The sequence below is a fragment of the Dryobates pubescens genome, chromosome 17, assembly GCF_014839835.1.
Source record: "Dryobates pubescens isolate bDryPub1 chromosome 17, bDryPub1.pri, whole genome shotgun sequence".
NCBI lineage: Eukaryota > Metazoa > Chordata > Aves > Piciformes > Picidae > Dryobates > Dryobates pubescens.
Genome location: NC_071628.1, coordinates 14,144,759 through 14,171,499, shown reverse-complemented (window position 1 = coordinate 14,171,499; position 26,741 = coordinate 14,144,759). Strand labels below are relative to the sequence as shown.

At 45.1% G+C, this 26,741-nt stretch overlaps 1 protein-coding gene across 1 annotated transcript; it reads left to right on the top strand.

Moving 5' to 3' along the window:
* The first annotated feature begins 529 nt into the window (after positions 1-529).
* Positions 530-25,110, top strand: GNB5 (G protein subunit beta 5). Its single transcript, XM_054168752.1, has 12 exons — positions 530-688; positions 3,444-3,555; positions 7,206-7,342; positions 8,985-9,026; positions 9,809-9,885; positions 11,383-11,515; positions 15,350-15,493; positions 18,908-18,999; positions 19,110-19,158; positions 21,657-21,753; positions 22,773-22,939; positions 23,262-25,110. Exons 1-12 carry the CDS (start codon positions 563-565, stop codon positions 23,271-23,273), a joined length of 1,188 nt encoding a protein of 395 aa, XP_054024727.1. The 5' UTR covers positions 530-562; the 3' UTR covers positions 23,274-25,110.
* The last annotated feature ends 1,631 nt before the right edge of the window (positions 25,111-26,741 follow it).

The window sequence follows — 26,741 nt, the reverse complement described above, 5'->3', positions numbered from 1 at the left end:
TGGCTACAGAACAGAAGTGGGTTTGCAATGACCCAGTGTGCTTGAAGCATCAATTTCCGCTCAAGCAGCACATTTGTAGCTGCTGACTCAGTCCTTGGTCATCTTTTCAATATTAAAACTAATGCAGAGTATTGACTAGTTAACAATGCAGTGGAAAAACAATAAATATTGATCAGTGGAGATTTGTAACAAATCCAGCTGTCAGACATCTCTGATTACTGTCTGCTGACATAGTTTAGTAAACACTAAGAGTAACTTCTGCATGAATCCATGTGCACAGTGCACATTATGTCAGTCTACTGTAATCAGTGCATGTTACATCACAATAGATATTTTTCTTTGTATTTTTCTTTATAAAAATACAATCTGCAGAGCATGTAGCTATCTTGCATATAGAGATAGTTCATCAAGCTCAAGAGATTAGTCACAGAGAGATTATCTAGCCTACAGATGTCTATATGCAGTCTAATCTGCATTAGCTAGCAGTGGTGGGAAGCTTTGTGCTGGACTGGAATGCACCCTTTCCTTCTTGTCTCTTTTTCAGCTTGCTTGAACCGCAGAGATGTGTGACCAGACCTTTTTAGCAATTGTATTTGGTCCATGTGACAAGTGCTTCAAAGAGAAGCCCCTGAGGCCTGTTTACATCAAATCAGAACAACTCAGCTACTGCTCACTATGTGTGGAAATGGTATGTTCCTGATGTTATCAGCCAGCATGTGGAAAGACTGCAAAAAAATGGGTTGGATGTACTAATGGTCTGTTATGTTGGACTTTTCTGGACAGCAAATGAGCATTGCTAGGCCTACAGAGTGCCAAACACCGCAATAGACACCTGGTGTTGCAACAAGCCTGCAACAGAGGTGGCCCTGGCAATCAAGGATACTTTCTGTGATTCTTGATTGAAAAATGGCCATGAGGTTTTTCCTCTAGGGTATTCCTCAGCAGTGTAAATGTTATGTGTCTGTCTAAACTGTCCTGAGGTACATGTATGCAAGTTTGCTTGGCCTATGATCTAGAGCATTTGCCGTTGCCTATAACAGAATTTAACAAAAGAAGATGAAATCATTGCATTAAACTCATTCACTAGTGACTCAGGGATATGCAGTTCATCTAGTCTGCCTCAGTAAAAACAATACACATGTGAAGTGCTGTCAGATCTTATTTGTGATCCACAGTCATACTGAGACCGTGCTGTTTCGTATGCTATGTGCAGTACTTGGGTGAGAGCTGGAAGCAGCTACAATGAGGATAAGGTTGGAAAAGGCTGCACAGCACTGGACCATCTTCTGTCACCATGTGTGTGCATCACTGCAGAAGGTGGTAATGGGGGAGATGAGCAAGCTTACTAGTCTGACCAGCAGGTTCTGCCAGAATACTTGCATGAAGAAGGGATGATATTGGAGGCCTTCTATCCAGTGATTTCTGGTGATATCCCACTCTCCTGGTAGGAAGTACTGTTCTAGAGAGATCATGGTGGGATTGTTTTTATGAAATACAAAGCTAAGGTCATGAGCCTACATGGCTACTGAACAGCTGGTCTCTAGAACTCCTTTTGTAAACTTAAGAATTTTGACATCCTGATTATGCTCCCACTTGGATTATTTTTATTTTATCTTCCTGAAGCACTGTGTATTATCAGTTGTAGAAGACATCCTTCACTGTTTCCTGCCCAGAACTGGTCTTTACCACAACTGAGTGGGGTCCAATAGTTTGTTGTATTTGAATGTCAGAAACAAATGATCTCCCAGGAATGCTAAGGTTTAACTAGCTGTGTTTATAAAACACCATTTTACAGGCAGATGAGAGCACTGATTTGGTGTTTGTAGTGATTTGGTGCAGTGTGTACAGTTCATTGGCTGATGCAGCACTTTCTCATGTGTTACATTGTTTAGGAGGAAATTTACATGTAATGACTACAAGACAAAAGACAGTTCCTTCCCAGTTTACTTGCTTCTCCTGACTTTGAATTTGCTGCTTTGTTCAAGTTCTTCTTGGCCAACAGCCTATAAAAACCTATTTATCCAGTAAATTTTTGCATGACTTGATACAACCATGCTGGAATTGCAGGAAATTGGCTGTTTGTTACTTACAGTTCCTGCAACTTTCTCCTTATTATTTATGTTATCAAAGTTAGACTTTTACCAACTGAAACAGCTGCTAGGTGGAAGCTGATTGAGACTTCAAGGAGAATTATGTCATTACCTAACAGCCTATTAGGCTTCTTGTGAGCAATGCTTGTTGGTAGATCTGGCTTCAGTTCAGGATTCAAAATCAAGTTGCCTGTATGACCATCAGGCTAAGTCCAGTATGGGAGAGGACTTTATTTTCTCCAAAATCCTCTCTGTGTCCAGGATGTGCCCAGAGTCTAAACAACAGCTGCAAACATGCATTTTCGTATCTCCCTCTCCAATCTTGGCATATCTCCAGATTGAACAATAGCCATTGGACTGTCTATTTTCTAGCTAAAGGGAGACAATGGGAGTTAATAAGAGCAAAGTTACTCTGTGTAGCTCAAGGACAGTTACTGTAATACGAAGAGGATATTTTCCAAGGAACTCTCAGGGACAAAAAGCTACAAGGCCACGTGCTGTGGCTCTTCTCTGGAAGCATTAGCTGCATCATGTGCCCACCCAGCATATGCTGTAGATCTGCACCTGAGCTGAGCCTGCATGTGGCATGTTTAAGGGGAGGAAGAAAAGCAAAGAAACCCTGATAACACCTAATTGAGAAATGAGGAATTAAAAACACAATGGAGAGAAGAGTTCACACCACTGCATCTGTCCTGCTGGTACAGGAAATGAGCCAAAGGCCATCTGAGTGACAAGTCTTCTAGTGCTTCCCATGCCCCTAGGAGTATTGGGGAATGATGGAGCTAAGCTGGAATTTGCAAAGTCTGTGCAGATTCTGTCTTCCCAGTCTCATATTTTACTGCTGTTGGGGTGACTAATGGCTATTTTCTCATCCCCTCACCTCCCAAGTGTTGAACTGCTAGTAGAGAGGTTTGGGTACAATGCAGAAACACCCTTTTGCACGTATTTCTGGGGAGATGGCGCCTGTGGGCTGTAGAAGTGGCTTGGGATGTGCAGCGGATACCTGCTGGTGGAAGCCTGTGGGTAGGAGGGGGGCAGGAGGCAAGGCTGGTTCCAGCTGCCAGCATGGAGGCTAGACGGTGGATGCTAAGCCTGCCGTGCTCCTGTCTGCAGCAGGGCTGGCCAGGGGTTGCTGGCTCTCATGGATGTCAGGGCAGGTGCTGGCTGCACACCGGGCTGCGGGAGCATCCAGTCCGGCCATGGACGTCAGCATGGGGAGGGGGAGGGAGCCCGGGCCGGCTCTGGCGCCGTTGCTGAGGCAGCAGGAGCCTCGGCAGCATCCCTGAGAGCCGGGCGGGCAAACTCCTCCTCCCTCCCGCTCTCATCTCCTCTCTCCCTGCTTCCTTTGCAAAGATGGCAACCGAGGGGCTGCACGAGAACGAGACCCTAGCATCGCTGAAAAATGAGGCCGAGAGCCTGAAGGGCAAGCTGGAGGAGGAGCGGGCCAAGCTGCACGACGTGGAGCGTGAGTGGGGCCGGGGCAGAAGGCCGCGGGCACTGCCGGCTGACCCGGGCTGCTAGCGAGGCTGCCGCTCCGCCGGCTCCGCGGGCCGGGCCGCGCCGGGGAGATCGGGAGACGTGCTGCTGCCGCCCCGAAGGGCAGCGCGGCTGGGAGCCGGCCCCGCCTGGCCGGGGAAGGCTGGCGTCCAGCTTCGGGGTGCGGGGAGAGCGGCTCCCCCGTGTCACGGCAGCCGGTGGTACATGTTTGCTGCAGCCCAGTGCAGCCTGGGGCCACGCCGGGGTACAGAAGCAGCGGTTGGGGAGCACAGGAGGCGTACGCCTCCTAGGGTGTGCGGTATCACGAGTGGCCCCGCACCGCCCCGGCCGCGGGGGTTCTGGCCTGGCTCGGGCTGCGCACACGCAGCTGCCCTGCCTTTGAGTGGGGGGAGGCAGGGGAGGGTAAGGACGGTGACATATCCCATGGAGTGGCTTAAGGAGGAGCATTGGCTCCCAAAACAGCTCCTCCTCCCCTTCTTCTGCCAAGGGAACAACTTTTAGGGGTCCCGAGCTGATTCAGAGGTGCGGGGTGAGGCAGTGCTCGAGCTGTCATTGCACAGCTCCACCTGATCAGCTGCAGTTTCAAGATCTATGGCTTAACATAAGAGCAACGACAGATTTCAGCCCTGCCTTCCCACCCTACTCAGGAAAATATATATAAGCTATCTGTATTTTTATGGAGCTTCTCAAAATAGGTATTAATTCATCTGTCCTGGAGTACAAATACCCTTTTATTATTTCATTATTATAATTAATGATGTAATAAAGTGCAGGGTTTTTTTTTTGAGAAAGGCATGTAAATTACTGTATTTCTCAGAAGTCACATAGCTCATTTTATCAGAGATATTAGTGGACCATTAAAACTTTTCCTCTTCCCTGTTTTCATGCCTTAAACATTGAAAATGATTCATCCTGTATCCAGTGATTTAGCACTTAGTGTTTGGTAAGACTGGGGGACTGGCAAATACTCTTAAATTTCAAGTGGAGAAGGGTTGAAAGTTGTCTTTTTGTTTGCTTGTCTGTATGTTCTTCCCTGGGGAAAACACATTTTCTTGTCTAAGACAAGCATACGAGTGTCCTATTAATAGGATTCAGTAAACAAATGGAGATGGCTTCATTATAAAACATTCCATAAATCATCATATTCCTACAATAAAATGTCTGCATCCAAAGTAGTGGGCCTGTGTTCAATAGACATCATAAGCATATTCCTAAATCAATTTTTGCTCACTTAGAATTTTACCTGTGATTGCAGAGACACCGAAATGGTAACATGTCATTGCCAGTCTTAGGATACTTATGTCTCTGATATATGTGAAATCTGTAAACGTGTGTTGGAAGGCTGTTTGCACATCCATGATGTGATTTCTGAGGAGTCTTCTACTGCTGCTGTAGAGCAATGCTCACTCATGATATTTTATATCATTCATTCTTTATCAGAGCTTGCTTGCACTTAAATTAGCCTCCAGAATGATTTCTGCAGAGTTTGTAAGTTTCAGAGTGAAGCATCTCTTCTGGAAGTTGTTCGGTTTTGGTTGGTTGGGTGGGTTTTTTGTGGCTTTCTGCCCCCCTCCCCCAGTCTAAAATTATATCTTTTGCTTTTTTTTTTTTACTCTGATCATGACTTTTCCCCTGTGGTTCCAAAAACAAACAGCTGGCTGAACTAGGATTGCCCTTATTTGTTCAACTGGTTTTGAACAGCAGCTCCCAAAAATGTGGACAAAAGGAAATACCAAACGTGCATTTGATTTGCAATCACACCATAGTGAGGATTCAATTCTGTTGCTTAAAACTTTATGTGTGACTAGAATACATAACAGAATACAAACAGAACAGTTTGTTCTGTTCATGCAATCCATAATGTTTTGAGACCATTAGAACCAAATGACTTCATGCACAGGAAAGATCAAAGACACAATAGTATCAGCATTGAGCCCACACCTCCTGTTTAGGCCAAACAATTTATTTTAGTAAAAAAAGCCTCTTTTATCTGGACCTTTGTAAACCCACACAAGCTACTTAGTAGCTTTAGCTGATCTACTTGCCCAAGTGCATAATTTTCAGCTATCTTGAAATAAATGTGAGAATGCTTCAAAATAATTATCTGACTCTAAAACCTGTGCTGGGCAAGTGCAGGATTATTATGGCTGTGGTTGGAGATAAGCATCCTCAGAGAATCAGTAAGGCTAAACCAGACAATTCCACAGAGTCTCGGCTGTGTTGACATAATGGAAACACTTTGTCCTTTGTCTGTGAAACATTTGTTTTTTTCAGATATGTTCTGGACACAAGCATCTTTCCAGATGCCATAATAACCCCTGTCCTGTGTTTTTATCTTTTGATTGGATTATTTGGCAGATTTCCATGGACAAATGTAGGGGAAATGTGTCTTCTCCTCAGTGAGTTTATGTGGTACTTTCTCAGAAACTTGCTTCTGATCTCCTGTTAGAGATGGTATGGACAAATTGTCAGGGATAGTGGACAGTACTTGTCCTCTGGCTAGTTGAGACTGGTTAAGCAGAGATTTCAGGTGAGAATGTTATTCTGGCACAGCTGGTAGTGCTAATCCACTAGAAATCAGCCTCTGTTTTAGGCAGAAATTGCTCCCCTGACCTCATGCCAGGGAATGATCTCAAAGTTCGGGATGCCTGCTGTCTCGCTGTGACAGCTCTTCCTAGCCCATGAGCTTTCTTGCAGCTCTAGATAAGTGACAAAGGTTGGAGCAGCAAGCATTTCCACACCAATCACCTGTCATGTAGAATGTAGACCACTGCCTCTAGCATGGCATTGAAAAGCTTAAATTTCTTCCACCAGTTCATTAAAGCACGTGAGCTTCTACATTTATTTCAAAAGGTTTGAGTCAGGCATGGCCCTGTTAGCTGACAGCAGCTGGATCATCTTGGGTTTCAGCGTGGACAAACACAACACAGGGAAGCGCTGAATACATAGACAGTGTTGAGAAGCTGAGTGGCATGCTTATGATGAAGATGCCAAGCTTCCTTGGTCACCCAAAGCTGTGTCATGGCCCTTAATGATCCCCTGGACACCAGAAAGGATGGTACAGCAGAGAAGTATCCAGGATCAGTGACTAGTACCTGTGTCACCCTTCATCAGTGCTGTGCTGTCAGAGCTGACTTGCAGCTGGGAGTCTCACATCCAGAACAAGAGTTTCACCATTGAAACACTGGAGACTTGATGCTTACCCTCATCTTTTGTATGATTTTTCCTCCAGGCTCCAGTAGTCATGTGCCTTGAGGCACATGGTGGGCTGGAGGCTGTCAGTGTATTTCTGAGTCTCATTCAGATTGAGGATTTCCCAATAAGAGAGGGCAAAGGGATTGTCTGATTCTAGGTTATAGTGAGAGTTGTGGTTTGCAAGAGCTTCAGCTGCTGAATTCAAGCCCTGAGTAAATTCATTCTTACCTCTATCCAGTGAATATGTTAATATATTGCCTACCTTAGTTTTACCACCTGCCAGCTCTGAAGCAGAGTTCATTGGTGTGCACCATGCCCTCAAACTTGACCGATAAATTCCTCCCAGTGACATTACTCATAAACACAGGGATTTGCCAGGACAGAGCTTTGATAGAGGGCTCTCTAACCATCAGCTGTTTGCAGTTCACCAGGTAGCGGAGCGTGTGGAGGCACTGGGCCAGTTTGTGATGAAGACCAGGAGAACCCTGAAGGGCCATGGAAATAAAGTTCTCTGTATGGACTGGTGCAAAGACAAGAGAAGGATTGTGAGCTCTTCCCAGGTATGCTGTTGCGCAGATGTTCTTCAAAGCTGCTGTTGGGCACAGTACAAATCCTTTGGCTGTGCTGTGCACCACTCTTTGCAGATGATACCTGCATATAAAGTAAATGTTTTTAAGATGCCCTTAAGGTAGTTTGATCAGCAGCTTGGTCAGAGAGCATGAATCCAAGTGTCAGATCATTGCTACATCAGTGCTAAAACCCTAAATATTTTCCCCATGCTCCCTACTGCAGTGGAACAGAGAGAACTTATCTGAAACCACTTCAATTTCCTTGTTATTTACAGATAAAATATTTCGTATCCATTTCAGTTTACATGTTTAGAGAAGATCATCAGGAAAAGGGAGGAAATGTTAATTCTTCTAGAGATTTCTGTGCAAAGAAATTTCTTCAGTAGTCTGTATGATTGGTGCAACCTCAAAACCCTCAAACATCCTGCTGAAATGACCACATTTACTTGGGCATTATGAGAAACAGTCCTAACACCTGCTCAAGACCAGCCTCATGAGCTAGAGGAGGTAACGAGATAATTACTTTTTAGATCCCCTGGTTCATCCTGAGCCCAGTATGGCAAGAGAGTGAGCTCGTTGCATCTCACAGCTGTTCACTGACCTATATGAAATCTGTCAGGGGTCTCACTTGAGGGATAAAAATAGACAATCTGCATTGCAAGCCACCTTCAGTTACTGTGAGTTTTTACCATTCATGGTGATCTCAGCAAAGAGAGGAATTTTAAATAATTAATAGCAGATTTTTTAAAGAGGTTGAAATGCCATTGTGTAGATCAGAAAGATGAACAGGCAATTTGTACTGCATTTTTGCATTTTTAACGCTTAAGAACTTGGTCCAGGTACTGCAGCAATTGTTGCTCAGTACTAAACTTTGCTTTCATGATGGGGGAAGGATAAACATGACATATATAAGGCAAAGTAGCTGTCACGAGTGTGCCTGCCAAACACAAGGTGATTATGTTGCTGTCTGTGGAGGGTTGTTGTGATAGCTATTTAGCAGATTGTATCCATGGATAATGAAGGTTAAGCAAATGTGAGAAGGGAAAACCAGAAAAACACAGGAGAAGGAAGGTGCATAAATAATCCTCATAAGTGCTGCTAACTTAGTGAGTGATTTGCAGTACAGGTCACCTCTTGTATTAGTAAGGCCCTACACTGACATCTCACTTGGAAGGGGTAGCCAACTTTGGAGGTGGTGATTACAGGCTGGGAGAAACACATCATGTCTGAAAGGAGGCAAGTGAGGGCTCACCAGCGGCAGTTTCCTGAGGAGGTGGTCCTGTCCACACTGTGTGCTGCAACTGAGATGATTTTCATAAATCTGCTTAAGGAGGGGAAAAAAAGAAAAAAGAAGGAAAAAAAAAAAACGACCTCTTAAGCCAATATCAGGCCTCCAGTGATGAGGAGGTGTGCATTTCTTCTGACCAAAGACATAACTGGCACTAGGGAAGAATGTGCCCTCAGTGCTTCACTGTGACCATTGTGCTGTTGTTAAAATGGAGACAAAAGTTCCATGAGATAACAGACTGGGGGATGGAAATGAGCAGCAGAGTTTTCCCCAGATCTGGGAGAGAGGGTGACAGCCATGTCTCTGGAAGGCCCTCATTTTCTTTCTCTGTGTGCTTTCTTTTAGGATGGGAAGGTGATCGTGTGGGATTCCTTCACTACAAACAAGGTGTGTGAAAGCTAAGCAAAAGCCAGATTTCTGCACCAAAGGCAGATGATGGTGGCATTAAGGTGGAGAGCTGAAGGGCTCACAGATGTCGCAGGAGGCAGTGGGATGATGAGATAACATGGAGACCTCCACCAGCAGCTCAAACCAGGGCACCTAGGGCAAACCACCTCCCTTGAGATGTTTCTGAGCTAAGTTGGTGTTAGGGCATTGGAGTTTGTCATGGTCTTCAGCAAGAGGCTCTGATCCAGCCTCTTCACTGAGAAGGAGGGCTCCCAGCTTAGGGCAAAGCCCAACAGGCAAAACAGAGGCCCTTCCTGGGTAACCCCTGTACCAGGTGCCATGTGTGAGTACCCAGGATCCTTCAGCTGTGGTGTTCATGGGGAAATGATTCTGCTGTTCCTCCAAGCCCTGCCAGAGCTGCCTTGCCACACTCGGCTCCATACAACTGAGAAAACCCAGCTTGTTTGTAACTCACTTTTACATGTACAGCAGTGGGGACCTTTTACAGCACTGAATGACTCAAATAAATCATGCTCTGGGATCAGTTTGGGGCTTAAGAATAAAGTAGAAACATGTCCAGGAGGGACTCGCCATTCTCCAGCTGCTCTGCTGGGTTCTGCAGTAAGGGTTGTCCCCTCTGCCTTACATAGGAGATGTATCTGGGGGAAACACTCCTTCCACCAGCCCCGAGAATGTGCCACAGAATTAGTACTCCACACTGCTTTGCTTGAACTGATTAGTGAGACAGTGACATCTGAGTTTAAAGAGATGCTGTGTTTCAGGAGCATGCAGTGACGATGCCATGTACCTGGGTGATGGCGTGTGCATATGCCCCGTCTGGATGTGCCATTGCTTGTGGGTAAGTTTCCAGTTTCCACAGCTACTCAAACAGAGAAGATTGGTTTGTAGTGGTGTCCCAATGCCTTCAGATGCTGACAGATAGAAGTTTGTGTGCCTTAATTGTGCATATAAGGACACATTCAGGGCCTCTGATTCTGTTCCTGTAATGGCTCATACGCATTATCTCCACTGACTTCAGTGCAATGACATGTGTTGTGTAAGCATGGAAAATGATCCTCTTTCAGCATTTATATCATGGGTTAGGAACTCTGCATGTGTGCAACTTCCCTGTTACAGTTTGGTTGTATGTGTTGGATGTATTTTCTAAGGGATAGAGGTTTTAACCCTGTTCTTACTTTGCACTCTTTCTTCTGTGATGTAGAAGTCAGTCTTTAATGATTAATAGCATGTGAATAGAACTTGTCAAAATGGGGTGGGGAGAAGTAGCTCCATCTTTGATAATCTTCTCCAAGTTTTCTGAGGACTCAGGTTTGAAAAAAAATCAGTTTATGCAGGGGAGGAAACAAAGAGATGAGATGTTGTCAAAACATCTTTTAAAAAGGGACTGGGTGGATCAGACAGAAAGCAAGCTCGGGGCAAGAGAAGGGAACAAAGGGAGGCTTAGCACCTTGCAAATGTAGAAAGCAGCAGGCTGAGACAGGGAAGCTCCATAAATGTATGTGGAGGGGGAGTCTGCAAATGGTATCTTTTTCACTAAAATTCAAAGAATGGCAATAGAACTTTGTCTTCACACTTACAAAGGAGGCTGGGAGGGCACATACACATTGTGCTACCTAATTATATTTCTGTGGTGCTGTCAGTTAGGTGCTGTGCACCCAGCATCTGGTGGTGTGCTGGATCCCAGGAGCCAGGGCAGGGCTGATTTGCCACAACTCCAGAAATGGGTCAGATACAAGTCAGACCCTTTAGAAAAGAGTCTCACATCTGGCCTGCGAAACACAGCTTAACTGGTGCAACTGTTTAGGAGGAACACACCAGCTACAGAGGTCGATGCCTCTGTTGCCTTTTCCCCAAACTTCTAAAAGCCCTGGCTTCACCCCCACTGTTTGCTGTACTCTCTCTTCCAAAGGAGTTAGGCCAAATTTATTAAGATAGATAAGTAATGTTACTTAAATGCTGATCCTCACATTGATGGATATCAACAGGAAAATGGCAGTTTGGCTATATGTGAAACATTAACCCGAGGTGACTGCTATGTCACCTCTAAGTTTATACTTTCATGAGGTTTCATTTGGTGCCATTTATAAACTTGATGAGGGTAGAAAATACAGAGGCGCAGCTGTTGCAGCTCTGTGAAGCAGCCAGCCTGGTGAGGCAGCTGGGGCTTCCCTGTGCAGGGAGATCCCACGCAGCACAATACCGGGAAGTCGGTACTTGTGAGGCTTTGGCAGCACAGCTCTGACAGGTGGTTTCCTTCTTATCACCACTCGCCTTTTGTTGTTGCAGTTTTAACCAGTTCTCTTCTCTCTGTTATTGCTATTACTGCTCTCTTTAGTGGCCTGGACAACAAGTGTTCTGTGTACCCTCTGACATTTGACAAAAATGAAAATATGGCTGCAAAGAAGAAATCGGTTGCAATGCACACAAACTACTTGTCTGCCTGCAGCTTCACTAACTCAGACATGCAGGTAAATGCATTCTCTACCCGCTGCTCACCATCCAGCAACACCTAACATGAGCTGCACTCCTGTGTGGTGCAAATAACCTTCCTTGCATCTGGGGCATCCAGGGCCATGTCCTGCCCCGTGCAGGGGCTGCTGGAAAACCCTCACTGGGGACAATGAGCCTGCTGCAGAAGCTGCTGTAAGGACATGCGTCTCGCAGCCCATAGCCAGGCTGTCATGCCTGCACCCTGCAAAGGCCTGTCACTTCTGCAGAGGGAGCTCACCAGTACCTGTGTGTTCTCTGCTCACTGTGTCTGTGCTGGCTTGTGCTTTTAGGAGACCAAACTAATACAAATGGTTAAAACCCCAGGTTGGCTGGGTCTAGGCTGGCTATCTGCTATGCCAGCCAACAGAGACTGTTGTTTGCCTGCTTTGCTCCTGGATGTCCATCCAGCTTTGCTTTTGCTTTCATTCTTAGTATTTCTTGTTTGTATTAAGTGAGGTATTTGAGCTTGAGGAAGGCCAGCTCTGTTTGTCCATACACAGAGTGGTATGTTCCCTTGAGGGAAAGGTGCTGTACTCCATCTAGAACCTGGGGGTGTTGGGACACAAAGGCACACAGCGGGAGAGGATGATTAAGCAGGAAATAAATGCAGATCTTCTGAGACTAGGCCAGCCTTCCTGTGTAGTGAATACCTCAAAGATCTCTTTCTCTGGGAACATGAAAGATGATGAAAGGGACCAGGATAATCCCCTTGTCCTCTCTAGTTTTTAAATTTAATTGAAGCTCTGCTCAGTGCAGCTCTGCAGCAAAGTAGCAGAACGGAGCATTTTCATTGCTGTCTGTGTCAGCAGAGCTGCTGCAAGGGAATACCTTGCTCCGTTCTTCCAGATATTAGAGCAATTCTGAAGGAAATATCAGCTCTCATTGCTTCTATTTCTAGACACGAGATGCCCAAATGTATGTTGCTGTTTGTCATTCTACAGTATCTGTAAATGACTCTGAGGTGCTAATTTAAGTCCATTGCCATGGAAACAAGTGATGCACTCAGGCTTGCTTAGCCCTGACCTTACTGTGCAGGAACCCTGCATAATGAGAGTAGGCTAAATTAAGTGGAATGTTTCTGATGAGACAGAAAAGCAGTGCTCTCTCATTCATACCTATAATGTGTTGTGGTTAAAACCCATGAAATGAAAGTTGGGTCTTTTTTCTCTGTATCAAATAAAGCAAACTGCATTGTCATCGAAGGTAATGTGTTACTATTGTTAAATAATACCATAGTGGATAGTAGGTGCTTGATACTCAGTGATTCAGAGATTTTTCTGAAGCCTTTAAAAATAAATTTTCTTTGGATTGATAGGTTTATAACTGATCATTTATAGCACTGAATGCTGTTGTTGAAACAAACACAAGCAAGTGGTTTGGCCAGGCTTCTGTTAGGACACTGTAGAGGATCATAGAGAATCCCAGATTCCTTATCTTTTGTCTGTTACACAACAGCATCAAAGTTAAAATTATGCAGCAGCTCTGAGGGTGCAGACTGCAAAAAAACACACTGTGGAGCAGCTTTCCCAGCTACATGCGAAATAGCTCTGCTCTCCCAACTTGTGTCACCAAGGAATGTGGCACCTGTCCTGGAGCAGACCAAGCATGTGGCAGAGGTGTTCCCCAGCCCAGTGCCCACACAGCACACAGCTCCCTCTGCTAGGTGTTGTGAATGCTGCTGCTCTGCCTTGCCTGTTCTCTTAAACTACAGTTGGGTTTTCCCTCAGAGGTATGAAAGACAGGATGGGAGTGTGGGATTTGGTGTGCCTATGTTTTCCCAAGTAACATGCAATAGGATAAGAGGTAAATGCCCCAAGTTGTGCCAGAAGGGCTTCAGTTTGGACATTAGGACCAATTTCTTCACAGAAAGCGTTGTCAAGCCCTGGAACAGGCTGTGCAGGGTAGTGGTGGAGTCACTGTGCCTGGAAGTATTTAAAAGACTTGTAGATATGGTGCTGAGGGACATGGTTTAATGGTGACTTTCTGGCAATGCAGTGGAAAGAGAAGAGATCTGGGGGTGGTTTGTCACTGATTAAAGCCACTCTTGGGCAATGGGGGTGCTGAAAAAGAGAATCCTACACTTACTCCTTACCATGTTCCCAGCTGGGCCATGACATGTGCTGAGCTGCAGAGCCAGGCAGCCCACACACCTTGTTCTCGGAGCCCCCAAGCAGACTTGCCAGAGAGAGCCTCCCCCCGCCTCAGTGTGCAGAGAGCTGGGGAGCCTCGCTTACTAAATTAGGTATCTGCAGCTCTGCTGTGTGATAATACTCTCCACGTGACAGTGCTCTATGTGTATTAATAGCAACAGCTAATTGGGATCTCAAGTGTTTTGCATAGGGCAGGCAGCCATACTCCCAGTATACTCCCCCAGAGCCCATCCTGCATCAAGGCAGAGTCTCATCAAAAACATTAATCACAAATTAATTCCTTTATGGGTTTGGCCTTTTTGGGGACTTTTTTGGTTTGGTTTGATTTGGTTTTCAATAACAATACCCTAAATCTGAGTCAGTGCTTACAGAGAAATGTTATGATCTGGATCTCTGTGCTGCCAACAGACCCTTTCCTTACACCTTTAGCTACTTGAGTCTACTCCCCTCATATCTTTCTAACAAGCTATTACAAGAGCAAATCCTCAGAGCTGAAAGTCTTCATTCTTCAGCCAAGTACAAATATTCCTCAGAACAGAGAAGTTCATTGATCTGGGCTCAAAAGCTGGCCAGCAAAACAAGTCAGGACTTTCTTCTGCTATTATCATCTCAGAGTATTAGTGTCTCTCTCCTGCAGGATTTGGAACAGTCTGTTCTACAGATTTGCAGACCTCTGTTTATGGGAGGAGTTTTTGGAGCATCTGTCCTATGTGTTCAGTGTTTAGCCTTTATGCAACTCTGTGAATGGTTTCATGATTGTGTGGTTCATTTTCTTCTTGAAGAGTATTTCCTTGTTAACCCACAATGATCCCTTGAGTTTTCTCACAGACCATGAGAAAAACCTGTGTACAAGATTGAGAGCCCCCCTCAGTTCACACTCGGCTCCTTCCCATGCCAGTGCACAGGGACCCTTTCAACCTACAGAACTGATGATTGCATAACAGCTCTGGGTGCCAAGGGGAAAATTTGACCAACTGAGTATCAGGATTTAGCTGCAATAACAAGTGCTGATCACGTGTGCTTTCTGCAAGCACTGTAGCAGATGAGGGAAGCTGCAAGCCACGTTCAGTCAGTGTGTGTTCAAGGCCTTTTGCACAAATGGCTTGGAACAAGTGAGAGGTGATGTGAGTTACTAAACAAATGTCTAGACAGGCTTACTACCCTTTCAGAATATCCATGTCTTAAGCCAAATTAATTTGGTTTAACCTGGCTATTTCAAGCAGTAAAAAAAACATGTAAAGAGCTAAACAGGTATACTTAGCTCCAGCACTTCTCTTTATGTGAGTTGAATGGAATGGATAAAGTTAAATACAGGGGCAGACAGGAATGCCACTCTGGTTCCACCTGCTTTTTGGAGGCTATGGAAGTACCAGTAGATCCTTACTCCCATCAGTTCTCCAAACCCCACTGTACAAAAGTGACCCTTGTTGAAATACTTTGTAGGTATAGCTGTGTCAGTACAACTATCCACTCTTAACTTCTTTCCTTAAAAGACAAACTGTGCTTAGATTCCCACTGGCTTTATGTATCTGATTTATTGCATAACATTTCATTAAATTAAAGCTGTCCTTGGTGTATGTGTAGGATGTCAGTTGTTCCTTTGTGAATTTGAAGATCATCTGCTGAATCTTCTGTTGTGACTCTTCTTGCCACATCCTACAGATCTTGACAGCAAGTGGAGACGGAACTTGTGCTCTGTGGGATGTTGAGAGTGGACAGCTTCTGCAGAGTTTCCATGGTCATGGAGCTGATGTCCTGTGCCTGGACCTGGCCCCTTCTGAAACGGGAAATACATTTGTCTCTGGGGTAAGCAGGAACTTCTTGTTGTAATATAAAGTGAAGGAAAGTGGAAGAGAAGAGGCAGCAAGGCAGGAGTCTCATGACCTTATTGAGTGCTGGAGTATGCGTTGGAAGCCCCAGTGCAATCCACTCATTGCAAGCACATTTTCCAAGCTGGAGCAAATTAAACCCCTGACTGTGGGGTCAAACCCACCCAGCCAGTCTGACTGCAGTTCTGCTTACTTAGCAAATTCCACTCCACACCAAAGCAATCCAGCCTGGAATCAAAACAACGCCTCTCCCAGGAAAGGCTTAATTAGAGCAGTGGGCTCATACTGCAGTGGAGGTGTGAGCTCTGTGGATAGGAGCCCAGCACAGCAGTGACTTCCCATACATGGCTCCTTTCTCGTGCCCAGCTCTTTGGAGCTGGATGAGGTGTGCCAGGTGGCTGCTTGGGACATTGAAGTGGAGCTGCAAGTAATGTGTGTGCTACTGTGTCCTTCGGCTGCTCCCCAGAAGCCAAGGGGTAGTTTGGATGCTAGCTAAACCATACAAGTTAGAGCAGGGAGATGAGGTGTGGCCACATCTTCAGCTGTTGCAGAGTCCCCTGTGCCTTCCAGTGGTACCAGAGGCATTTAAAGCCCCTTTGTCAGTTGAGCACTACCTGATCCCTGTCCTGGCCCAGTAGAACACACAGACCACACTGGGGCTGCAGGATTGATCTGGGAAAGTACCCAGGACATCTTGCAAGTCTTGTCCTGCTGCTGAAGGATTGTTGCTGGGCAGCCAAGCCATTGGCATGCAGCCTGGCAGGGAGGGAGGCAAGGCATAAAGGTGAGTGGGATGGGACTTAGCTCCTTTTCAGGGTGGTCCTGGTCTTTCCCACATCAGAAGATGAGTATGCAGGAGCCAAGAGATGACCTCACTTGCTGGAGGCAGGTTGCTGCCAGTAACTTTTCTGAGGGTACTTGGTTTCTGAGCACCACCAGCACTGGCCTAGGGATGGTCCTGTGCTTGCTGATGGAAGTGGCCCTTGTGCCAGAGGGTCCTGACCATGGATTAGGGGATTTCACTTGTGCTCAAAGTCATGGTCCCATCCCAACACAATAAATCCAAATCTCTTCTTATGGCTCTTTTGTCAAATCTGGCTGGCCCAGCAGGAGCAGTGTCCAGCACACTGGCCCAGTTCCCCTGCTGCTAGCACAGCTGCTCAGAAGCGTGACTGAAAGCTAATTCCATCGAGTGCATTACTCCTGCTGAGCTTTACTGTCACTGAGCTTGCTTCCCAGAAAGGATAGATTCGTTCTCCCTGGGAACAGCTCAGCTTATTATAGGGCAAAGAATCACAAGCAGCTATGCTGCTGCTGCTAAGAGAATATGTCGTACTTGTGTCCATGCTGCAGCTTGGGCATGTCCATGCTTACTGGGACTTGCTTAATTCATCACATGCAAAGTGCCACTTCTGTCCTTAAGTCGTGTCAATGCAGGTGTAGCCAAAACAGTGCAACCTGAAGGTATGGTGGCATGGAGAAACTCCCTGTGTATGCTGCCTATGTAACACAGTAACCTGGGGCTGGAATAAGCAGTGCCAGTACATCAGCATGCAGACTGGGTGCTGTTACATTTAACCATGTAACTGAAAATCCCAGCCCTCCTGGGTGAGCTCAGGGCTGCCACTCCGGATGTTGTGCTCAGTGCTCTCTGAGCGCTGCTCCTTGGGCTGAGTTGGGTAGCACTCAGGGGGTCCATCTCTCTGCAGGTGGTTGCTGGTTTCTCCTTCAAAACCTTAGCAGTTAAAGCACTAGCTTGTCAGATTGGACTTGCCCCCAAATTCCCAGAGAGGTCAGTAAGAACAGTACACATGGAAGCAAGATTGAAGGGTGGGTCTTGAGAGGGAACTATGCTGAATCCCAAATGTTGTCTGTCCTGTTTGGCTTCCCCTGCACAGAAAACCCAAGTTGGTACAGAGAAACATTACCTCTTTTAAATAATTACATCATTAGTGCGGGGGAAAAAAGGGATTTCATGTTAACAAGAGAATGAGAAAGATGTGAATTGTGAAGAGGCTGTTAGTAATTGTATTTGCTTAGAAGTAAATAAGGTGTGTGGCATGGTCTGCTGGGCAAGACATGCTAGCTGGGCAGAAGCAGCAGCCCTGCCCTGTGCTTCCCACACAGGCTCAGGGAGGCTGAGCCCCCTGGAGCTGAGCCTACCTATGGCCTGCTCCTCAACAGGCTCATATTTATTAAAGTCTCCTGTCACACTTAGAAGAAAAGTCTAGGTTCTTGTTCCTGTCACCACAATTGTCATCATGGCTCCACAGGTAGGAGATAGTTCCTGCCCTGAGAGTGTTGCAGACTACTTGGGCAAAGCCCCTTGCCAGAAGGATTCAGGGTGCTGAGGACCTTGCAGCAAGCACCAGGTGTTAAAATGATCTTTTCAAAGCACAGCTTGGAAGGGCAGGTTATAGGGCCAATGGCATCCTGGCCTGCATCAGGAACAGTGTGGCCAGCAGGAGCAGGGAGGTCATTGTGCCCCTGTACACTGCACTGGTTAGGCCGCACCTTGAGTACTGTGTCCAGTTCTGGGCCCCTCAGTTTAGGAAGGAGGTTGACTTGCTGGAACGAGTCCAGAGAAGAGCAACAAAGTTGGTGAGGGGTTTGGAACACAAGCCCTACGAGGAGAGGCTGAGGGAGCTGGGGTTGGAGAGCCTGGGGTGGTTTTCAGGAGGAGACTTGATGGGGTGCTTGGTGCCATGGGTTAGTTGTTTAGGTGGTGTTGGATTGGTTGATGGGTTGGACACGATGATCTTGAAGGTCTCTTCCAACCCGGTTTATTCTATTCTATTCTATTCTATTCTAGTCTAGTCTAGTCTAGTCTAGTCTATAGCCTAACCATGAGATTAAATACTACTTACTATGCTTCTTTTCTCATCCCAACCATGCCATTGAGCATGTGGGTGCAGAGCAAAGCAGGGGTTAATGCTGGTAGGAGGCTGGGCAAGAGACCATCCCGATACACAATTCATTTTCTATTTCAGTGTATGAACAGGATTAGTTATAAAACTTTAAATGCTGGGTATTAATATTTTACATTGGGCATGTTAAGTGGTAAGGGAATGAGTCAGGTTTGCAGCTCTGTGGCACACTGGGACTGCAGACACAGGTATGGCAGCAGCATGAGCCAAGCAGGGCTGTGAGTGCTGGTTAGTATGGGACCTGCATAAACCCCCAAGCCTGCCTCACCTCTGTGCTGCTCAGCTGAGGCCCCAGTCCTCCTGGAACACTCTGCTCCTGACTGCAACTGCACCAGGCTTGGGGATACCTCAGGCTCAGAGGTGTGATGTTCAGAGGGTAGCTGGGCTTCATGACATGTTTCAGGCACTGAGAGGTGAATGTCTCCATTTGCATAACTGCAGTGCTTTTTTTGTTGTTTTACTAGGGATGTGACAAGAAAGCCATGGTCTGGGATATGCGGTCTGGTCAGTGCATCCAGTCATTTGAAACCCACGATTCAGATATCAACAGTGTCAGGTGGGTGAGGAAACATTTGTGATCTTGAGCAATGTGTTGGTTCTATTTTTGAAGACTGACTTCATCCAAGCAATGTAATGTGTTCTGGTCTTTTTTTCCCTCATGCACAGATATTACCCAAGTGGTGATGCTTTTGCCTCTGGATCAGACGATGCCACGGTATGTTAATGCCACAGCCTAATTTAGGGAAGTTCTGTTACTTCCTAAGTCAGATATTCCTAAAAGACTTGGTCACATTCAGAGAGGGCTTTTAAGTGACTAAACTGAGCCTGTGGCACCAAAGTTGCAGAAATAATAATGCTATAATATGATATATACTCTGTTGTATTACATGATGTATTTATATATATATATATCTATATATATATAATGCTATAAGGAAGAATCTAGTAATGCTTTGTAGGTCACCTCTGCAAACTGTTCTACATGAGGTACTGTCCAGATATTACTTTCATATCTTCTATGCTTTGAAATTTCACAGTCAAAGCTATTTGTCATAGTAGAAGACATCTGGCTTTGTATAGTTCTTGGTCACAGCATGGGAGGAACCATATTAAATGGTGCAGCTTGTGTCAGAAGGAGCAGCACAGTGCAAGGGCATGGGGGAACCCATGCATGAGTGCACACATCCCAGCAAGCAGAGGGGCTGTGGGCTCAGCATGGAGCTGTGGGTAGACCTGCTGAGCTGGCCTGCACAGCCCTGTGCGTCCTGGAGCACAGCCCCAGGGTAGCCTTGGCCAAGTACATCTCCCTGTCAGCCTGACTTACTCACTGCAATGAGTCACCACATCCAAGTCATTCAGACTGTACAATAACTCTTGCTGCATCTTACTTACCTGGGAACAAGCTGCTAGGAGGGGCAGGGTATGTATTAGCAGGTAATTTTAGTCAGCACATTGTATGCAAAACGCCACTTACTTCCCGGTGTCTTCAAGCTCCTCAGTGATGTGCAGGGCTGGTAGATTTTGCTGCAGCTGGTGGATCCCCATGGGGACCAGGCTCTGCTTGTAGGACAGCCCTGCAGGGACTGAGCTGGCAGTTAAGTGTAACTCGAGAGCAGATGTTTGGGAGGCACCTGGCACCTTGTTTCTCCTGTTTATTCAAACATCACATGTTGTTGCATGACTCTTCCTAATGTACTCTGCTCTCAGAGCATGTTTTGAGTCTGCTGCAGTACTAGCTAAACTCAATAGAAAGATTCCCTTTGTCTTTACTGGACCTTCCAAGGATTTTCTGGAGAGAATGTACATTGCTTTTAGGCCTTTAAAGCTGCAATTATAAATTAATACTTTCAACTCAGTGGTGAGCCCAGTGGCTCTCAGCACGTTCGAATGCAGTACTGTGAGCACTTGAGATGCTGAGGGAGTGAGGTAGAGAAATTGTCCATCATTAAATTCCAATGAGAGCACTCTCTTTTTATGCCAGATACTACAGACTCTGGGCTCTTGTGCTTACTAATTTATTTGATGGGGTTTTTCTCTCTTAACTATTCCTGACACTCCCGACTTGAGCAGGAGAATGGGAAATTCTGTCTCCATACTTCTAACAGAGGTTTTAGCAGTTTGCATCTGCTTCATTCTTGGTGTTTTCAGCATTAGGGACAAACACACTGACTGGTATCCTTGGCTTGATTTGTATACTTAGGGATTCTGAGGAACAGATAATCCTGACTGTATGGAAAGAAGCCATAAAAGTGTGCTCACATGGCAGCGTTGTCACCTGCAGTGACCCAAACTCCTTATCAGGACAGCCTGATGGAATTATTCATCATTGTGGAGCACTGGGAGACCTGGAATTCATGTACCTGGCAGCTCCACACCACCCTGCAAATGAAACAGATAATCCTTTATGTGCAGGCTTGAATACCTGCCATTTTTCATTAGTAAGGTTTGCTAATATTAGGACTTACCTGGCCAGCGTTTGCTTAAACTTAATTTTACTGGGGAAGGTTTTCAGTTCAAATAGTTTCAAAAATGCATTTTGATTTCAGGGCTAACTGGCTGCCATTCTTCATGGCAATGAACTCTTCTCTTTTCATTCAGAGAGGCCTCGTGGAAGAGCAGAGGCTATTTGTCATCATGTGTTACTCAGAGCAAGGGCTACCATCATGGTTACCTGTGCCAAGTGACTCTCTGAGCACTGTGCCATGTGGTCCGTGGCCTCAAAGATGGCTAGAGATTTATTCCTCTCTCACTCTCTTAGATTCCATCTGTGGCTAAACTGTTGCCTTCATAGATTGTATCTCCAAGCACACCCCTAACCTTCACCCCCAGCAGCAGGAGGCCCTAGTATGTAGGAAACTGCAGTGGGGAAGCCAGAGGATGGGGGCGGATTTTCAGTGGGTAGCCACAGTCGGAAGCCTGCCATTCGTCTCTATAGCAGGACAGGCAGGAGGCTTAGAGAAGTGGCTTTGAAAAGCAAGTTCTTCACTCAATTTATACAAAACAGCCTTGTGTTGCTTAGACCCCTGTTATACTCCAGAGGAGTCCCAGTTACAGGAGACAGAGGTAGCAGAAGGCAAAAAAGCAAGCGAGCAGCCACTTCCCAGGATGCCCCTTGGGCTGTGGTTTCCCACTCCCATGTTTTTTCAGTGAAACGTAGTAGCCATTGACTCCAGCCTTTGCTGAGGCCTGTGTGTTGGGTTTTTTTAATCCTAGTGTCGCTTATATGACCTCCGTGCGGACAGAGAAGTAGCAATTTATTCCAAAGAGAGCATCATTTTCGGAGCATCCAGTGTGGACTTCTCTCTCAGCGGTGAGACCTGAACTTTGGAGCTTATCTTACTGTTGGGATTCAAAGGGAACGAAAATTTTGCCAGTTGAATGTGATAAAAGTATTTGTTATTAAAAGTATACTAAGTACAAAAGAAACTTTAAAAGCATGGAAGCCCTTTTTTGCCTCTCTAAAAACAATTACTCTCTAAATAACCTAGCTGGCTATTGCTTCCTTGTAGCAATGAAAAGTATTTTCCTGGACCCACTAAAGGCAGGAAATATCTTGCCACTAACTACAGCTGGGCTAGAATTTCACAATAATGATTAAAAACATTGCAAAGGAAACATGAACTATAACTAGACTATTAAGTGCATTTACATAGTTTTTAAAAGGATAATAAATGATTAATAGACAGTGAAAGTATGTTAGAGCAATATGAAGACAGAGATACTACCATTTTTCATGACAGATCTGGAGCTTGAGTCTTTTCTCTCCTGCCTCTGCACAAATGTAGAGCTCCTTCAGTCACCCTGCCTGGGGATAAGAGGGTGGTGAACGGCCCTCCGCCTGGGACAGAGACAAATGTCTCTATCATGGTCACAAGCTCTGCAGCCTGTCCTATTGGGGGCAATGAATCACTTACCAAATTGCCCACTAATCATTCAACCATTTGTATTCAACTTCTTGTGTAAAGTCTGTGCAAAGTGTTATTACCCTGCATTAGCTGTTGAAGTGCTTTTCAGCCTGTTGTGATTGAGAGTCATAGCCCATCCCTGATGACTGAAGAGACTGTATGTAATTAACTCGGTTTTAACTGTATTTTCAACACATCGGTTTTAATTGGTTCAACGTTTAGTGTGGATGGCTCAGCGGTGGAGCAGTGACAGCTAAGAGGAGCACAGCTAGCCAGGGCTTGCTTTGTGGAGGGCAGCACTGGAAAGCTGGGCTGTGGCTCCCTGGGTGATGAGTGTCCTAGTGTCCTGCAGAAGGCCTTTGCTACAGGCAAGATGTGCTATCTGCTCAAGACCTCACTTTGTAAAATCTCATTCTCTTTGTAGGTCGCCTGCTGTTTGCAGGCTATAACGATTACACCATAAATGTCTGGGATGTGCTGAAAGGGTCCCGCGTATCCATTCTGTTTGGACATGAAAATCGTGTCAGCACTTTGCGGGTCTCTCCCGATGGGACGGCGTTCTGCTCGGGCTCCTGGGACCACACTCTGAGAGTAAGTACTGGGAGCACCCACTTGGGGTGCTTCATTGTTTGCTTGATTGTTTGAAAAGAGGGTGGTGTGAGGGAGGATGGTTGTTACAGGAAAAGTGACTCTGGAGGGACTAATGAGGATATAAATCCACATGAACATAAAATCCAAATAAAAGCATCCTGACAGAGTGTTAGCAGAACTGCTGTATTTTGAACTTATGGGTTAAGTAATACCACTGCTGCTGATACTCACGACCACTCGTCTGACTGCATTGCCAAATTTGAATTAAACGTTGGCTAAAATGGTCAGTATCGTAAAGAATTGTTCAACATTCTCTCGACAGATCTGGGCTTAACCTGAAGTCCTGTCTGCAGAACCAAATGAAGGCTGAAACTCTGGACTACAAAAACTGCGTTAAAAAGCTGCCCTTCAAAATCAACTGTTCACTACACTGCAAAAGAATGACACTGAACCCACAGGTTAACACAACTAGGTAGAAAATGTGATCTGCTTGAACACATAGCAAACATCAGCTAGTAGTAAAATGGAATGTGTTTAATTCTGTTTTGAAACTATCTTCTTTTATTAGAACTAGTTTAGCTAATTACAAAGGGGCTTTTCTCTGAAGTCACCTGTATCATAGAATTGAGTATTTCAGTGCACATTATGTATTTATTTGCATGAATTGAGTTCCTTTTTAAAGTTAAAAAAGAAAAAGAAAAAAAAAAATCCTGATGTTTATCAGGATGTAGCATAAGACTTTGGAAACATTCCGTGGTAGTGAATTGAATTTTGGTGGTGACAAGAAGAAAGAAAACCAATTCTGGTATTCTGTCATAGTATTATGGATGATTGCACCTTGGTAGTAAGTAGAGGAGCAAAGGAGCTACTGTGAAGGTACTGGCTATTGTCATAAAAATGTATTTTTTGTACAGAAAAGGAATCCCTTCAATCCCTGGTTTTTCCTACTGTCTTTTTAGATAGAAATAAGTCTTTCATCTCTGTTACCTGAATTGAAAGAATCTAAATATATACAAACTGATAAGCTGCAAAGAGGGATATAAACATGATTTACATAATCATGAGGTAATACTTAACCAGTAGTTTCTTAGAAATTTTTAATTGTATCACTTGGTGAGTGAATTTTCTTTTACTTAACAGAATACTACATGCTAAGCACTAAGGGATACTACATGCTAAGCACTAAACACCGGCTGTACTGGTAGTCAGATCTTTTCCAAGTCAGTCATTGTCATTCTATGATCATGATTCTTATTTGCATATTGAGCAGTTCATGCCACTTTGGCTGGACAGTGTAGCTTAAATGTGTATTGAGAGTGTATGCCCATTTTAAGGTCCTTCTGCAACATCAGAGCAGCCTTAAGTTCAGCCAAATCATACAGTTCTTACTCTAACGGCAATCTTCCACTGCTGTGGACAGAATTAAGATTTAATTAAAGCTGAGGTACAGCTACATTATAGAGCTTTGGGAAGTTATGTCTGGTTTTATATATTGAAAGCTATTGAGAAGGGAGTAGGTCAGATTCTGCTGAGTACTGATGGGTACTGAGTCTAATCTGACCAGAGGCACACTGGGAGCAAAGTGCTGGAGTAATGCTGGGGGCTTGCATGGTCTGACCTTTGAAATGCAGGTGGTGAGATGCATCTCTCAAAGCAAACAGATGATTTATGCTTAGATTGAAATGAGAAAACAAGCTCACTGGAGCGAGCCTGGTCACTGGAGCTGGCTGTTCTTGTAAGTTTGATGATAATATCTTCTTTCTGTTTGAAAGTGGGGTGGTTTTTCTCTTTTCTTTACAATTCTAGGAAAACTGTCTTAAACCCAAACCCTCCTCCTTCATGAAAACATTAGGTTCCATGAATCCACAACCAGTTAACCTGGGACAGTGACACCTGTATCAGCCCTCTGTCCTTACTGAAATAGTTCATCTGTTTTCTTTTGGAAAAGTCCACTCTGATGCTTTGCAGTATTTGTGGCAAATCGTCCCTGTAATGAACTGAATGCACTATGGAAACGTCATCAGAGCTCACCGTGCAATATTGAGTCAATACACTGTACACATTTGGTCAAAAAAATCAATGTCTAGATAGTATTTATTAGTAAGATGTTTGTTTCAAACATACAACATTGTGTTGATACTTATGAATGGCTTCAATACAATAAATTGTATTTTACATATTAAGAACATGTATATAGTCATTATTTCCCAGCAGTTAGGTACGTGCAGTGGTAGCTCTTTTTTCTGGCTTCTTCACATTTACTTTTGCCACCATCGAGTTTCTTAGATCATTTGTCTTGCAAAAATCTAGGGTAAAATCCAGACCTACCAGAGAATTACTTCTGGAATATCTTCTGGAAATTCCCAAAGTGAGCCACAGCCATTGACAGCCAGCTGTCCTTGAAAGTACCTGAAATTCCATCTGAGTTCCTTCTGCATTCAGGAACTGAGAATTCAGGTTGTGTTTTCCTACTCAGAAGCATCACAGCTAACATATTTTCTTTCCAGATCTTCATTGCTGTACCTAGGACGTAGGTGCAGCTTTACCTACATCACTGTACTGGAAAATGCAGGGTATGTGCAGGATTTTCATCACATTGCAGTGGAATGCCAGTGAAAGCTGGGCACCAAAACACTGTTGAGGGCTTGGGCTATCATTATTTGTAGATTGCCTTGAGATGGAGCAGTTCAGCTTCCTGTCTTGTTGGTAAAGGAGGACTAGAACCATGCTGGGGGTTAGTTGTCCATTCCACTTCAGTGTAGTTTTTGTGGTCAGCATGAAAGTGGTTGATGGAAGTGCTCAGTTCAGACACTGCAGAAAAGCACCTCCCTTAATTTAGGCGCAGTGTTTTGTTGCCTTTACTCTGAGGGGCTGAGGAAAGTGCTGAGCCAGCTGTTCCTAGTGACATCAGTGTCCAACTGTCACTGGTTCCACTGAGGCTGACACTGTCTTGCAGTTCTGTTCTTGCAGGGAGAAGTGCCATGGTTCTTGCACATCAGGGCTGTGGACTCATAAATTGGGCTGATGGACTTGGCACCTGTGAAAATCACCTCTTGTTCCTGAGGTGAAATCCATGAACCAGGATGGGCCTCGATGTCCTGTCAGATAAATGAAGATAGATGAGCAGGGCACTGAAGTATCCACTCTATTTCTTACTCACTAAAGGTTGACCAGGGAAGCTTTGGAAAACCCAGTATTTCCAGACCTCCTCTTTGGTCTGAGAAGCTATTTCTGGCTCAGAAACACCGCTATTCCTTTCCAGAGGAAGGGGTTTTAACCTGTGTCTTGTCCCTTCCCCAGCATGTCCCGGCCTTGGAGAGCAGCCGTGCAGCTCAGGGTGCAGCAGGGAAGCAGCCATGTCACAGAAGAGCCCTGGCACTAGCCCTGCCTTCCTGACATGCTCCACAGCCCAGGCCAGGAGGTGAAGGAAATGAAGTCCTGAAAGGCTCTGCAAACAGGCATATATAACCAGGTTAAACATATGGACAGCAATGGATAGCTGGAGAAAAGTCACTGTCAGAACAGAAGGCTCTGTCCTGTTAAACAAAAATGCTGTATAAACAGGAAGGGTGGAAAAGGATATTGCTAGAGAAAGAGCAGCCTCTCCCTCTTGCTCTACTGCCGTGAGGAATGCAATAGGAAATTCCTGCCTCAGGATTAACAATCATAAGGAAAACTCTAGTTAAAAAAGCATGTGTGGAAAGCACCGGTGAAAAGTACAGATACTGTTCCAGCTACTGCTCTAGCACATAAACACAGACCAGATTTCTCTGCCTCAAAATAAAACAAAAGCCAAATATGG